General features: G+C 45.9%; 1 protein-coding gene across 1 annotated transcript in view; it reads left to right on the top strand.

Moving 5' to 3' along the window:
- The window catches only part of LOC115475746 (B-cell lymphoma 3 protein-like), a 41,768-nt gene that overhangs the window by 2,054 nt on the left and 22,775 nt on the right, over positions 1-16,939 (top strand). Inside the window, exon 3 of the mRNA XM_030211703.1 lies at positions 3,535-3,643. Within this exon, the coding sequence (XP_030067563.1) occupies positions 3,535-3,643 (109 nt within the window). The remainder of the gene's footprint in view (positions 1-3,534; positions 3,644-16,939) is intronic.

Here is a 16,939-nt window from a genome sequence, read left to right as displayed (position 1 = left end):
TTCAAGAACAATATAGAGAGCAGCAGTTCAGGCTTCTCTCAGCTGTCTCTCACACACACACTGCACTGTAACAGAACAGGTACAGCACAGGCAGCAACAATGCAAGCTTCCCTCACACCAGGGGTTCTTAATCTTTTTGGTTTCTGTACTCCTTGAACTAATCAATGAAACCCTCACACCCTCTTCCTAAACCACAGGTCCACTAGTGACTACTCACAGCTACACATGTTGCTGAAGCCACTGACAGTGCTAACTGCTAACATATCTCTAAAATTATAGTAGTACACAGTTATACTACACTCTGTCTAGAAGTTTCACTAAATTGCCTCAGATTTCAAGACCCATCTCCATATCAATTTAACCTTTTCCCGCTCCCCTTGGGGGTACAGGCACTACTGGTTAAGAAATCTTGCCTTGCACACACATACTACTTCACTACAGCACAGGCACAGCACAGGCGGCCAGAGCCCACCAAGGGAGGTAGCAAGGGGGACAAGATTTCCTGGGCTCGACCTCCAAGAGAGGGGGGCCGGGCACTGGCAAGGTTTCATTGGAGCAGGCTTCTTCCTGCCTGCCTGCTTTCGGGTCTGCCTCTCTCCTGCTCCAGTGTGCCAGGACCCGGATGATTGCGTTAACACGATAACCCGGGTGGAGCAGAGTGACACTGACACAGGAAGGTAAGGTAAGGGGTGGGGACCTAAGTGTGGGGGGGGCGGCCTGATTGTGGGGGGGATACAGCGTAGCGGCAGTGCAGGTGGTCCTGCTCTGGGCCAAGCTCTGCCTCTCAGTGGCCCTGCAGGCGGCAGCAGCATAAGCTTCTCTCTCACACACACTGCCCCATCACAGAATAGGTACAGCTTTACAAGTTTCCCTTACACCCACACCCATACACTGCCCCATTGTAGCACAGATAGAGTATAGGCAGCAGCAGTGCAAGCTTCCCTCAAAACACACTGCCTCACCATGAGACAGCTACAAACACACACATTCTGCCCCACCACTGAACAAGTACAGTACAGGCAACATCAGTGCAAGCTTCCTGGGGAATGTTTGTCTGTGTGCATGTTTACTGTAATATTTGCCCTGCATATGGTCTGTGGTTTTGTTTGTCCATCAGGTACCATTAATGGGAAATGTAAATCTAAATATTGTGAAAAGTGAGCAGGGGAACTCCCCCAAACCACAATACCGTACAGCTTCCCCTTGGGGCCATGGAATCTGAGGATGCATTGAAAGATATGATCTTCAATCTCCTTTTGCCTCCTGTGAACAGAAATAGTGCCACAAATTTCAGTAAGAGACCAAATTCACCACAATTTCTGACTCTACATTCTTTCTACAGCACACACACACAATATATCCTTCCTGCAACATTTAGTACACTCACAGTGTTTCATTCACATAGAGATACACACACACACACAAACACCTAAACTATAGGCTTCCTATGGACTGTCTCAAACACAGTCACATAAATATAAAATACTCTTGACACACTTGCAAAATCCAGGGCTGGCTTAAACATTAGGCAGAATAGTTGGCTGCCTAGGGCAGGGGTTCTCAACCCAGTCCTTGGTGCACACCCATCCTGTCAGGTTTTCAGGATATCCACAATTAAATGCACGACATAGATTTGCATGCCCTGCTTCCTTGGTATGCAAATCTCTTTCATACATATCCAATGTGGATGTCCTAAAAGCCTGACTGGAAGGCTGTGCCCCAACTGGGTTGAGAAGTGCTGGCCTAGAACGGCAGCAGCAGCAGCAAAGAGCAAAACAAGAAATCCCCTGACCACTAAACAAACATAGAGAACCATCAGCGTATACTTTTACCAACAGGATGATAGCAATGTTTCAAATAGCCAGTTGCCCAGATACATAGCTAATTAGCCTGGACAATTACTTTTGTAAATTACCCTTATTCCCCCTACTTCTAGAAAGCTGTGCGCCCCAATTTTCAACTAGCACACAACTTTGCATGCACAACTTTTAGCATAATTTAATAGATTAATTAGATGCTAATTGGTCCTAATAATCAATTATTGGCTATAATTGGTGTTAAGTGGCGCTTGTCAGTATCTGTAACTGCATGCTCAAATTCCAGAGCATGCAACGCCAAGGGGGTCGTGGACCTGGGAGGGCATGGGCAGGTCAGGCAGTTGAGTACGCAGTTTATAGAATACCAACTTTTACACACCTAACTGCCTTCAGTTAGGTGCGAGCATTTACACCAATCATTGGTCTGACATAAGTGCTCATGAATAAAGTTAGGTGCGTAAATGTGGACTTACGCTCATATTCTATAACAGCAGTGGAATGCGCAACTGCCGTTATAGAAGCCACGCTTAGTATGCACCTAACTTTGGGAGACCTTTTGATAACTGTGTATAAATACACAAAACAAAGTTTAATACTTAAAAGTACGCTGTTCAAACTGTTTGCTGTTACTGGGAAAGGTGGTGTGTGTGGAGGGGTGATTATGATGGTTGAGTTTATTTGTAAAAGCCTTGAAATGGGGGGGGGGGGGGGGGGGGACAAAGCTGAAGGTTTGCATAGGGTACCTAGTACCCTTGTACCAGCCCTGGCAGATATTCACTTTGCAATGTGGCTGTTACAGAAGGAACTTTCAGAGCTAAAATCAATAATCATAAAACTCAGGCTCGTTCCCATTCATGGCAGTGAATAACACTATTATCTTTCATTTAAAAAAATAAATTTTCTAACACTGTTCTTGTGGCAGCACCACAAAAGGAGAATCCAAAGGGAGCACCCTCTCCACCTACTACACAAAGCTCTTTCCCCTGCCTTTTACCACACCTGTGCCCTGTCTGCCGCTCCCTCAGCCAGGATGTGAGGTCAGACAGTCTACAATTACTGGAACCCTGAGCCCCTCCCGTCCCTCGTCTTCCCCCCATCTTTGCGTCTTGACATAAAGTTTCGCTTTATTGTAACACCCTGCCCTTCTTTGCAGCTGGAGCTTCCTCTCTCTGAAGTATCTCACGCTGCTCAAGCACACAATCTCTGAAAATCTATTTCCCTGCTAGTGATTAGGGTCACTCTAGTGATGCTCTGGGGGTGTGGGAAGAGTTTGATCTTAAGCTGCCACCTCACCAGATCCACCAGGACAGGCTGATTCAGCCCTGTTGTTGCCCTATGGATGCATGGATATGTATGTCAACCTGAATCCCTTAAGAAAACTAGGATTAGATTTCTTTGCATGCAGTGGGGCAAACCCGGGACTGAATCAACCATCTAAGAAGTAGTGTCAGTATTTCAGTTATTACCAAAATAGCAATACTAACTGGGGGGGGGGGGGGGGGGGGGGGGGGCACCCTATATCCAAACAGGAAAAGAGGCTGGAAAGCTCTTTAGTTAATGTGATCGTATAAGCATTCAGAGTATGCTCGATGTCTGACCATGCCCTGAGCAGGGGACACATCAGATCTGAAGCAGCATAATTAAGCCTGGCTCTTGCACAGGAGTGGTGTTTACTGCTTTCTGGCTATGGGGATTAAACCTCTGTGTCTTGTTTCAGAGCTCTGCATATTGCTGTGGCCCAAGGAAATGTGAACATGGTGCATCGTCTCATCTACCTGTTCCTGCACGGCAAGAAGGAGCTGGATACCTACAACATCATGAGACAGGTCAGTGGCAGGGCTTCCTCGCAGCCCAAATTGTCTCATACTAACCAGACACATCTATGTGATTGGTGTGGTAACTGTATTAGTCCACTTTTAAAGGGAATAAATAGAAATAAAACAAAGCAAAAAAAAGAAGATAAAATGGATCTACAGAATCTTAGCAGAGATTGGATGGCGACGCCGGTAATTGGGAAGCGAAACCAGTGCTGGGCAGACTTCTACGGTCTACGCCCTGATTGTAACTGGATAGGGATGGGCTGGAGTGTAAATTTTAAGGGGCTTCAACGTTAGCTTCAGAACTTTTAATACAAGAACAGTGCTGGCCTGGGCAGACTTTTACAGTCTGTGCCCTGAGAATGGCAAGGAGAAATCAAACTCAGGTATAAAGTATCACATACCATGTAAAATGAGTTTTTCTTGTTGGGCAGACTGGATGGACCGTTCAGGTCTTTATCTGCCGTCATTTACTATGTTACTATATGATATCTTTTTTACTAGACTAACCTAATACATTTCGAAAGCTAGTCAAAAAACATTAAGAGGTCTTTTACTAAGCCATGGTAGTGTTTTTAGCTTGCGGTACAAATCAGCTGGCATTAAACACCGAGACGCCCATTATATTCTTATGGGCATCTCGGCATTTACTGCCAGCTTATTTCTACCATGAGCTAAAAACGCTACCGAGTCTTAATAAAAGACCCCCTAAGTTAGTCCAATTTAAAAAAAAGATATAATTTTATGTTCTCTTTTTGGTGTTTTGTTTTATTTCTATTTAGTATCATCCAGGGGCGTAGCCATGGGTGGGCCTGGACGGGCCCAGGCCCAGCCACTTTTCCTTCAGGCCCGCCCAGCACCCACCCTAACAAGCCCCAACCCAAGCCATCTTTTCTTGCCTCTTCTGCTGGCTCTCCCCATCCGCGTGGTCTGTTTAATTTTAGTCCTTGAAGCGCCGTCCTCCCTCCAGGACCGCACCGGCGATTCCGATAGCCTTCTGCCAGCGTGCATCGTCGGGGGCGGGGCTTCTCTTTAGGCGCATCCCACCTCAGGACACGCCTGAGAGGCCCCGTCCCCGACGACGCACGCTGGCAAAAGGCTATCGGAATCGCCGGTGCGGTGCTGGAGGGAGAACGGCGCTTCAAGGACTAAAAATAAACAGACCACGCGGACGGGGAGAGCCGTCAGAAGAGAGGGAGGGGATGGCGAAGGGAGAAAGCGCTGCCAAGGTAGGCCGAGGGAGACAGAAGAAAATGCCGGGGGGAGGGAATATTTTAAAATTACTGTGTAGGGGTGGGGTTGAGAACAGCCCACCCAGGTTAATGCGGGGCCCGCCCAAAATGGCAGGTCTGGCTACGCTGCTGGTATCATCCATTATAGAAACCAGAGATAAGATTTTGGTTCTCTTCTGGTGCAGCTTGTGCTACCACTGTATAATTTTGGATTATCAGAGAGCGTAGCTTAAGTACAGGTGGTGTCATTAAAAATGGCAAAGAGGCATCTTATAAATTAACCAGTTTATTGAGGCATGAACCTTTGATGACATGGGTCCATATCATCAGGTTGCATTTGGCATTGTTAATACTGCTTTGCTCATTAGTGTTTCATCAGATATGCAAATAAAGATTTCTCGGGAAGCTGCTATAATTACACTGTTGATTAGAGTGACAGAGGGTCCACAGGTTCCTCCTGTTCAGCCTTCCCAGCTCTATTCAGGGAATAGAAGTACTAAACTGAAAGACTTTTTGCCAATGATATATTTTGTAATGGTAATTCAGAGGAAAGTGAAAATGCGCTATCTATCCATAGCAAACAGTGTAAAAGTTACTTCCTAAGCCTGACTGTGGCAACCAGCTCAGAATCTTATAAGTTGATGCTAAGAACTCTCGCAGTAAGCCAACAGCGCAGAAACCATACTGCCGGAACAGCGCAGAAACCTAGTTCACCAGTGCTCAATGAAATAATATTCAAATTATATGTGCGCTGTAAAAGCAAAAGCAAGGTGTGGGGAATGTGCTTGGCACGTGGACAGAAGAGTTTTGCAGTAAGCTCAGCTCCTGTGCACATGTGCTTGGCAAACCCAAACTTGAAGCACACTTTGGCGTCCGTTTTCTGCGCCTTTAAATATAAGTGTTTCAATTTTTTTTAAACTTGGAATGCTTATATTTAAACACAGGAAACAGGCACCAATGTGTGCTCTCACTTTTGGGTTTGCTCGACATTGCACACATTCATCTCTCACTAGCTGCACTTAGGGACTTCCTTCTGCTTCCAAATTATATAAAAAAATGGCAGATTTTAAAGAAAGAATCTTGAGAAATCCTCCGAGCTGGTGTTATTTTTGTTTTGTGCACTGTTCTCTGATCATTGGGAGGGAATAGGAAATGACCTCATTAACATCCGTTTGACTACATTAGCATGCTATTTGAGCTAATCTTTGGTGCGCTCATTGTCTCCCGCGCTAGAGCCTTGCATTCTGTCCTCTCTGATGTGGGTGTTAGTTCAGCGCTAATCACCTCTAGTGCCCACAACTGGTTCTGAGCATCAGCCCATTAGAAATTTCTCCTCAACATAATTTTAGAAGAGGCCACCTAAAGCATACGGGGAGGCACTTTTTTCTAAACATGTATATATTGGAAGAAAGGCAGGAGAGGGGAAACATGATAAGAGATATTTAATACTTCTGTGGCATAAATGCACAAAAGATGAGTCTCTTTCATCTGAAAGCTCTGGAGTGAGGAGGTTACGGTAAAGGTGAAAGGGGATAGATTCATGAGTAATCTAAGGAAATAATTCTTTACAGAAAGGGCTGTGGATGTGTGGAACGGACTCTCAGTGGAGGTGGTAGAGATGAAGACTATCTGAATTCAAAGAAAGCATGGGAGAAGCACAGAGAATCTCTAAGGAAGGGGAAGGGATTAAAGACTGGATAGGCTGCATGAAATATCTGAACGTAACTCACTTTGAATTACTGGAGAGAGGCATGCGCTATGTCCAAATTTCTTTATTAGAAGTAATGTTTCTGGTACATAGCAACACTATTATTTAGAATATACTTTTCTCTACCAATAACTACTTTTGCTGCTAAACTGTTCCATATTGATGCTACTCTGAGGCAAAATTCCCTTCATTTGGCGGTGGTGGACAGGGCCGGCATAACCATTGGGCTCAAGCGGTCGCCTAGGGTGGCCATTTTGGGGGGGGGGGGGGGGTGACAAAGAGAAGCTGAAAGTCAAAACAAGAGGTCATGACAGTTTTCAAATAGCACATTTACCCAGGTAAATGGTGTTTTTAAATGTTTTCATCATATCGTCCCGATCTTCAAAGGGGTTTAAATGGGCAGGAGAGGCTCTTGCACAGTTAAATCCCGCTGAGCTGGCCGTTCGGCAATATTCAGCAGCACTAAAGCAGTTAGTGCCACTGATTATTGTCTGTGACTGCCCAAACACTGTCCAGTTGTGTAGCAAAAAGGCTATCCTAATTTTATCCATCGAGCTAACTGGCCACTGGTCTGAATTTAAGCCGGTGCCCAGTTAACTTCCAGATGATTATATGGACCAGCACTGAACATCTAGGGCCCTGTTTACTAAGCCGTGCTATAGGTGCGCTAGCGTTTTTAGCTTGCGCAAATGCTAGAGACACCCAGAGGAATATATGAGTGCAGTGACGATCCTAGGTCGGCTGCCACCTGGAGCGGATCGACGATGCACCCCCCCCCCCCCCCAGTGCCTTCTTAGCTGCTGGGAGCAGCCGCACGGCTCTTGACTCCGCTGGCTCCCTGCTCCCTCTGCCCCGGAACAGGAAGTGACCTGTTCCGGGGCAGAGGGAGCAGGGAACCAGCGGAGCCGACAGGCACATGGCTGCTCTCTGCACCCGTCCAGCAGCGTGCACCTGGGGCGGACCGCCCCGCCCTTGGTACGCCACTGTAGTCTCTGGCATTTAGCACGTTCTAAACACTAGTGCACCTTAGTAAACAAGGTCCCTAGAGTTCATTCAGTGTGTGGCTGTAAGCTGCTTAAAATCTATTGACCACCACGGGCTACCACATGTATAGAATGATATAGATATATTTGAAAAAAGTTTAACATTTTAAAATTGATGCATACCTTTTTCAAGAAACATAAACATACAAAATGATGGCAGATAAAAACTATTGGGCCTTTCTGTTAAAGTTTAAGCCGCTCAGACATACTTTTGATGGGCAAGGTAGAAACTTGAAAACTTGGCCTATCTAGTCTGCCCATCCCACCAACGGCTAAGCTCCACAATCATGTCCTCTTCCTCAGAGATCCTCTGTGCTTGTTCCATTCTTTCTTGCATTCAGATCCAGTCCTTGTTTCCACCACCTCTGTCGGATGGCTGTTTCACAAATCTACCACCCTTTCCGTAAAGAAATATTTCCTTAAATTACTCGAGTGTCTAATCCCTTTCATCTTCAGCCTGCTCATTCCAGAACTGCCTTTCAATTTGAAGAGGCCCAGGATTGTTAGTGGAGAGGTGATGTTAGGGCATGATCATTATCAAATTATCAGAGGAGGGGAAGGAGGAGGCCAGGGGTCTGACAGCTTGAGGAGGGTACAAAGTGAAGGTTCACCTAGAGGTGGAGTGGGCAACCATGGTCCTCGAGAGCCACAACCCAGTTGGGTTTTCAAGGTTTCCACAATGAATATGCATGAGATTAATTTGTATGTGCTGCTTCCATTGTATGCAAATAGATTTATGCGTATTCATTGTGCAAATCTAGAAAACTCCACTGGGGTGTGGCCTTTGAGGACTACAGCTGTCCACCCCTAACCTAGAGCATCTAATACCCTTACGCCAGCCTAGTGGTGAAATCTATTGCCCTGCGTTTTTAAAGGGTGCTCTTTTGTTCCATTTTTAGCAACTTGAGGAAATAGATCACCCCTGAGGATGGCTTTTAGCTACACTTATATGGGCCTCAGTTGCTAAGCTTTTCTCCCCTAGACACAAGGAGGGTAATTTTATGAGGCCACCTAAGTTGTTTGGCAAGAATGCTCATAAGTTACACCAATTTTAATAGGGAACGAATGTGTACGGAAAATGTCTGCGCACATTTACACCTGCCCTTCAACATGCACAATTTTGCTGATTTATTTCATGTGCTTTTACATGTATTTTATAAAATATATGCCTTATTACAAATCTCACTCTCTGAAACACCTCCAGTCAGGTTGGATAAACGTCAGCATACACACGGTGCATGTGCATAAATTTAGGAGCCACAAGCAATTTTTTAACAGGTAGTTCCTGCACATAAAACAGGTATTGACAAGATTTATGCTTCTAATATATCGACAGTAGTAAATTCTCATCAACTTAAACAAAAGGGTCACTAAGGTTTTGGCAAAGACCTTATAACATTTCAAACAGAAACCATCTAGTCCTGGGGCTTTGTTGTGTTTTAAGGTTTTAATGTAACATACTATTTCCTCAAGGTATTTCTTTATCTATCTCAAGTTATCATCTAATGACAGAGGAGATGGTGACAAAACTCAAAAAATATCTTAATATTCTCATCTGCAGATATATTTTCCGTATGAAGTGTCTGGTAAAAATTAGTAAAATTCCCTCTGTCTATACAGCAGCTAATTTCCCACCCCACCCATTTTTTTATTTTAACTATACATATATATTAGGGTAATTTGGGTAAGATTTAAATTTAAAAGCTAGGATCTTACCTAGCTTAATGCCATTTTTGTAAAATGTTTGCTTAGTTTTTTTGTATCTTAAAGGCAACCTCATCCATTAAAGCCTCTTCTAGCTTCCCCTAAGGCTGGTCAACTTTCTTAAAAGAATTTCAGACCCATACCTTTTAGGCACGAGTTCTGCATTATCAATTTGTTTTCAAATATCCTCTCTTCTCGCATTTCCATTGTTTTGTTTTATGAGCCTGCAAAAAGGTGGGATAATGTGGGGTACAAATGCAATAAATAAATAAATAAATGATACAATTTTTATAAATGTAGCTCTGTTAAAGGCTTTGACTCCATCCCAGGCTGCTTCAAAAGCAACTTACCTATTATCATTAAGCAGAAAGTGTTCTTCAATTATTTTTCTTATATCATTAATAACACCCCCATTTCCTAACAGAGACTCTCACTCAGAGCCCATCTTCTGGAGATTCCTTCTTACATCAACCTGCAGGCCCATATTTGCATTTCTGCAAAGGCACTCCAATGAATGAGATTTTTCCACTGGCATATCCAGGGTATCAGTGTCTATGCTGCATCCCCCCCCCCCCCCCCCCCAGCAACCCCTGTCCTTTGGTCCCAATCACTTCCTCCACTCCCATGGTCCACCCCCATCATTTTGACCTCAATCACCCCTCCACCCTTTAGCAAACTGACCCTCCTTGGCCTCAATCAGTTCTCTACCCCTTAGTAAAATCCTTTTGGCCTTAGTTACCCCTGTCAGCCATTATCCCCCTGAACTCATTTCTTCTATCAGGTCCTCTCTGCCGATCCCAGGGCCTTTTCTCATGTCTTTGCCCGTGGGGCCTGGGGATCCCTGTCAGTCTCATTCTTCGGCATTCCATTTGTCTGCTCACTTCACTGCCAGCAGGGCACAAGCTACTTGCTGGCCACACATCTCTGCAGGCTCCCAGTTCATGAGAAAAGAGGCTCTTCACATGATAGCTTGAGATCCTCTCCCATCACGTGTCACATGCTCAATGCATATGTCTTAATATTTGTGCCTTTGGCATCAAATATTGAAGGTGCTATATGCTTAACCCAATGCTAAAAGAAGCATGCCGAATCCTGGTGGTGCTGTGCCCACAGCAATGACAGAAAGAGAATCGGTGTAGGACCTATAGTGAAACAGCCTGCACTCACAGGCGCAGAGATATCCCCACCCCTTGAATGGGTTCACATGGATATTGTACAGAAGGGAAGAACCCCAACAGGGAGAGTACCCTGGGGGACACTCTATTCTGTGCCCCAACACAGAGAGCATCTGTGGCTGCCCAAGTTCTAAATGCAGACCTGAGAACTGGTACTTAGTCAGTCCATGTAATATTTGCCAATCTTAACCTCTTCAGATCCATAAAATATAACTGATATGCAAACAGGATTATTTTTTTAATCCAGTATTAGCTTCTAGAAACCTTAATGGTCTGGCTTCCTTTGGTACCTTTGGGTGTAAGAACTGAAGAAAATCCTGTATTAGTCACTGCATTTGATCTCCTAGAACTGAAATCTCTGAATGCCACTGGCAGGACAATTCACTGTAATGTAGGTCACAGGCACTCTCAGGGAGGAGTCTGCAAATCAGCAGGACTGGGGCAGAACTGAACTGGGTGCATTCAGAAAGTGTGGTACAGGTCTGTGTGGTCTCATGAGGCTGTTTGACAATACTAGTGGTGGGACAAACCTTCACCCTGGTAAGTTAGCACATCCATATCTAGATTCCCTCTTGCTTTCTCTGACCTAGGGAGGTGCCTCATCATGCTGACTTATAGAGCCCGGGTGTTGCAGGAAATGAGTGAGCAGTCACTGAATAAATTCATGTTCCAGAGGGGAGGGTGGAGGGAAGACATGTCTGATCATTTGTGCTCAGGAAGGAGGTTTCCCTGACCCCAGGTCTCTGTTTCTGGCATAACTGACAAATCCACAGTTCCCGTTCCTGGAATCCTACAGGAAGGAACATGAATTGGAGACAGTCTCCAGGCTGGCTTCCTGCCAGGCAAGGGAGGAGCTTTATAAAAACTGACAATGCTAGGAGCAGATCATTTGGGGGGGGGGCTTACTCTACCTAAAAAATAAATAAATAAATAAGATCCAGAGCTGCCAAGTTACCCAGTTCCAAGAGGTTTGGGGGCCAGCTCTGGTTTTAAACTTAAAGCCTAAAGCAGTGTGATATTTGTAGTTCCTTATTCAGATCACTGCTACTGATCCTGTAATGAGCTGATTATGATGTCAGACATCCAGGACTTGCCTCAAATCTCCCTCCTGGAATTGGTAACCTACGTCTTTCCTTTTCTGGAAGAGCTACAGAGGGACAGGGTGGGAGGACATAAGCTGTCACCAGTCCACACCCAAAGAGTTTTGGGAAGTGATTAAAAACAATTGTCTCTTTAAACCTGATGCTCATATCCCTCTCCAAGTGGAAATAAATAAAGGGAACAAAGATATGGGAAGTGCAGGAAGAGAGGGGTAGAAGGCTGAGCTGCCAGGTTACTCATTCCAGGCAGGAGACTTTTTGGTTGGCCCTAGTTTTAAACTTACAACCCAAAGTAGTGTAGTATTTGTAGTCCATGATTATGTCCATTGAAATCAGTACTGCAGGTCCCATAATGCATCAGGATGAGTTTGACAAAAGAGCCACCCTCCTGGAATGGGTAACTTGGCAGCTCTGAGAAGAATAAAAAGAAGTGAGCCTTAAGATTATGCATGATGAGAACAGAAGGAACGGCAATATGGATAGGAAAGGAGTGAGGGGTCACGTTAGGGTGAGTTGGACCTGTGCAAGATCTGCAAAAATATTTTGTCAGGACCGTGGGCAAAATTAGGAATTTTTTTGCTGTAAATGTTTTAATTGCACACATTCAGTGTGAAATGACGATAACTGCTGGTTCCACGCTGTTTCAAGTTTTAAAAAACACAGAGCTGCCAAGTTACCCATTCTAGGGGGGGGGGCGACTTTTTGGCCAGTCCTGGCTTTAAACTTACATCCCAAAGTAGTGTAGCAATGCTATCGGGTCCCATAATGCAACTGGATGAGATTGCCTGAAGAAATCCAGGACTGGCCAAAAAGTCTCCCTCCTGGCATGGGTAACTTGCTTGGCAGCTCTAAAAACAAAACACTATGGGGTGAGGGGAGTTCCAAATGCAAGCATAGAGGGAACGCGTTTCTTCAAATGCAAAATGTTCCCCCGTCCCTGCTTTTTCTTCGCGGGCGCCCGCGTTATTTCTGTAAAGGAGGAAGCGCGAGAAGTAGCCAACACCGACCGAAGCTTGAACAGAAATCACGTGAGCGCACGCGGCGTGGTGGCCCTGCCCCTGGGGAGAATGGGTACTTTCCCTGTTCGAGAGGCAGTCTAGGCAGTAAGGCAGGCAGAGCCAAACTTCCTCACCGAGGCCACGCAGCGAGACCCGCCCTGCGTTGCTATGACAACGGACGGGAAGGGCAAGGGCTTGAAGTGCAGCCAAAACAAAAGCTGGCCGGGAGAGACGGCCTTGGAGAGACTTGGGGGTTTTTTTTCCCTTTGTTTTAAACCTACTTTATTATTTTGGTAACAGTTGTACAAATTGTCGTGCCAATATTAAGGTTCCTGAACTTGGCAGGAGGAGCGGAAGAAAAAGTGAGAGAGAGGGAGACAACCAGGGAACAGAGCCAAGAAAAGAGAAGGGGTTGGCCTGGCCTGAAGAAAGGAGAAGGGCCACCCACCACCGGTGTAGTTGGGGAGGGGGAGGGGAAAAGACTCTAGTAGGGAGGGAGATCAAATCATACTAGTCCTGGCCTGGGAATAGGGAAGCCAATTAAGCACCAGCATTTGGAGGGAGGAGGCATAGCCTCCTTTGTCTCCTAAAACTATGTTTATGAGAGAGCCAACGATAGGGAAGAGAGTGCCAGGGACCAGAAGGAGGATAATAGAGACAAAAGGGGTAGGGAGGGATAGCTGGGGAGAAGAAGGGGTAAGACTGGAGAAGTAGGTAATGCCCTTACCATAAGGGAGGAAATACCCAAGGAAAGAGAGTGGAAGAACGGCCAAAAAGAGAGGAGGGAAAGATGGTTGTCTGTAATGTATCTCTAGGTCTCTTGTCTCCCTCTCTACTTAACAATGACAATAAAAACATTACAGCTCTAAGGCAGAAAATGTATGCTTCCTCCTCACCTATGTGCTTTTGCCCTGCACACATCCTATGTAATAAAACTCACCCTCAAAGTTCTGAGGACAATGACGTCACTGTCAGTACCTGCGGGCACTTCCGGTTCGTGGTGGTGAAGCCACCGAAATCGCTGTGTCTGGGCCCCACCCTCGCGTCGAGCAGTGGCGTCAAAGAGCGAGGGCGGAGCAGTGGCGTCAGTGGATGAAGGTGGCATGCGTTGACGAGGTGCGGAGCAATGGCAGTGAGTGGGTTCAAAACGCCGAAGGGGTGGGTAGGGAGGGGGGGGTTTGGGAGGAAAACCTTGCTAGCGCCCATTTCATTTCCTCCAGAAACGGGCATGTTTTACTAGTCACATATAAAATGTAATCGCTACACATCTGGCCTGTGTTTCCAGAACTGGAACAGGCTTAAAAAGACAGACTGTGCCCACACTAAGCCATTAACTGACAGACGCTATAGAAATGATAAGTAGTAGTAGATCTTGGCAGCAGTGTTGCTATGAGTACAAGCCAGTTCTTGAATTGCACAGTCTTCCATGCAGATCACATTCAAATAGAGGATTAGGTAAATGCAAAACTGCTTAATTGCACTGATGTTTCTCAATCAGCAATGAGATATTCTAGCGTACCTAGGGCAGGGGGTGGGGCAGTCTGAACAAAGGTGCCGGCAGCAAGGGGGTGCATGGAGCAGGCGCACGGTTGTCAGCTCTACCAATCCCCTGCCCAGAACAAGAAGTTGACGTCAGAGGGGGCATGGGACCAGCAGAGCTGACAGCCACATGCCTGCTCCACGCACCCCACTGCTTGGAGGAGGGGGGTGTGCTCTGCCCCGGGTGCCATATAAGGTAGTTACGCCGCTGATGACTACTACTACTACTTAACATTTCTAATGCGCTACTAGGGTTACGCAGCGCTGTACAATTTCACAAAGATAGTCCCTGCTCAAAGAGCTTACAATCTAATAGACACTTGAACGGTCGGACCGATAGGGGCAGTCTGGATTCACTGAATGGTAAGGGTTAGGTGCCGAATGCAGCATTGAAGAGGTGGGTTTTAAGCAAAGACTTGAAGATAGGCAGGGAGGGGGCTTGGCGTAAGGGCTCAGGAAGGTTGTTCCAAGCATAGGTGAGGCGAGGCAGAATGAGCGGAGCCTGGAGTTGGCGGTGGTGGAGAAGGGTACTGAGAGGAGGGATTTGTCCTGTGAACGGAGGTTACGGGCGGGAACGTAAGGGGAAATGAGGGTAGAAAGGTAGTGAGGGGCAGCAGACTGAGTGCATTTGTAGGTAAGAAGGAGAAGCTTGAATTGAATGCGGTATCTGATTGGAAGCCAGTGAAGTGACCTGAGGACAGGGGTGATATGAGTATATCGGTTCTGGCGAAATATGAGACGTGCAGCAGCGTTCTGAACAGATTGAAGGGGGGATAGATGATAGATGATGAGATGCAGTTCTATTGAAACAGGTGCAGCTAAGCAGAGTCCAGTGTTCTCCCATCATTGTGAGTTCTCATACTATCTTTCCAACTGAACTGTTCAAAACACATTTTGTTCTAATAATATCTACTCTGTTCCCCATCTTTTATATTGTGCAGCTGCAGGTATTCAGTACACAATACATGCTTCTTGTTACTCAAGAACAGACAACCTTTATGTACTATTGTCATGTAATGACTAAGGACTACCCCTTGCACCCACCTAGCACCCTGTGGCCACCTAGAGTGTCCCAGCATGGCCCAGGCCTGCTCGCACCTGCTCCTCCACTGGTATACCCTCCATCCACTGTACTGGATCCCGCTTGCCCCTGGCTGAATCTCCCACCTGCAAGTTATTCCCCCGGTGGCTTCTAAGGACACTAAGGCCACAGGGGTCCCACAGTTCGTAAAAAAAAAAAAAAAAAACACCCATAAGCCGAGAACACAAACCACCAGGATTCTTAGTCCAGGACAACAGAGCTAACAACCTATAAGGTTTAGTAATCAAAAAATTATATATATATATATAAATTTAAAATCCACACCCATCATACATTCTAAGTGGAGTACAGGAAACATCAGACATATAAAACGATCCAGCTGGACCTAAACCACTTTAAACTGTATGTGCAAATGCTTAAAAAAGAATACTTTTGAAATAGAAAAATGATGGCAGATATGACCTATTCAGTCTGCCCATCAACACCAACTATTAAGCTCTACAAGTATACTTAATCTCATTCAGAGATGCTCTGTGCTTGTCCTGTGCTTTCTTAAATTCAGAAATGTCCTGGTTTGCTACTTGCACGTTAAACTGGCTAGAACCAGTTTAAAACCCACGTTACTGGCTCGTAGGTTTCTTACGTCAGACAGGGGCGGGGCCAGGTCAGGGAAGACTAAGGAGAGAGACGTCCTGAAGACTGCAGCGATCTGGTCTTCTTGCCCATGCAGCGCCTTCATACAGAGGTGAGAGGCGCTGCACGGGCCCGGTAATGCGGGGGGGGGGGGGGCGGCGGCGGCAACGATCTCAGGGGGGGCAAGGGGCGGAGGATGGCGGGAGGTGGAGCTGTGTGGGGAAAGAAAGAGTTGAGAGACAGGAAGGGACGGGGGCTGAAGCTTTGATTTTTGTTTTCTTTTATTAATGCTGGCGGAGGAAGCGGGGAGCAGCAGCGGTGACCAAGGGCGGGGGGGTGGCAAGGCCATCCATACAGGATGCTTCTGACGAGCGCCTTTGCCCCCTCCCGATCCACTTGTTGGTGTTTTGGGGTTTCTTTTGGTCTTTTGACCTTTCTGGCATGCACAGAGCAGCCAGCATAACGCTGGCTGTTCTGCGCATGCTTTAGGAGCCGATTACCAACGGGGATTGATGCATTGTTCTTTACAATACCGCACCAAACATGTGCGACTTGTTTTTTTGGAGCATTGTTCATTTTTTAAAATTCGGTAATGGCTTTTACGTTTTTGCTTTTTTTTACGTTTGGTTGATGCATCTGGGCCTCAGTGTAAAACACTGCAAAGCCTTCTTAGTGGGGTATAAACCAACTGTAAATCACCTTAAACTGGACTTCCTGAAGACAGACTGGTAGGGTTTGCTCAACAAATCCATCCACAGATGAGTGGATATTAAGAACCAAAAGTTCTTCTCCCAACAGACCTGTCTAGTTATTTGAAATGCTTTACAAAGGAGAAATCATTGCAGGTTCTGATACCTTTTATTAGGCCAATGTAAAAATCCTACAAAAATGTTCTTCAGCTCAAATTGGCTGTGACAGGACACTGTTACCATGAACCTTACACTGGCAGTGTTAGAGCACTATTATGAGGAAGCTCATGCTAGCTTTGGCAGGGCACCACTATTATGAGGAAGCTCACATCAGTACTGACAGGGCACTGCTTTGAAGAAGCTCACACCAGCATTTTCGGAAGAAGTTCATGCTGGGAGTGACAGATTTGCTGTGAGATAATTCACATGAATGCTGATAGGG

The sequence above is a fragment of the Microcaecilia unicolor genome, chromosome 8 (assembly GCF_901765095.1).
Source record: "Microcaecilia unicolor chromosome 8, aMicUni1.1, whole genome shotgun sequence".
NCBI classification, from domain to species: domain Eukaryota; kingdom Metazoa; phylum Chordata; class Amphibia; order Gymnophiona; family Siphonopidae; genus Microcaecilia; species Microcaecilia unicolor.
This window is presented reverse-complemented; position numbering and strand designations above follow the sequence as displayed.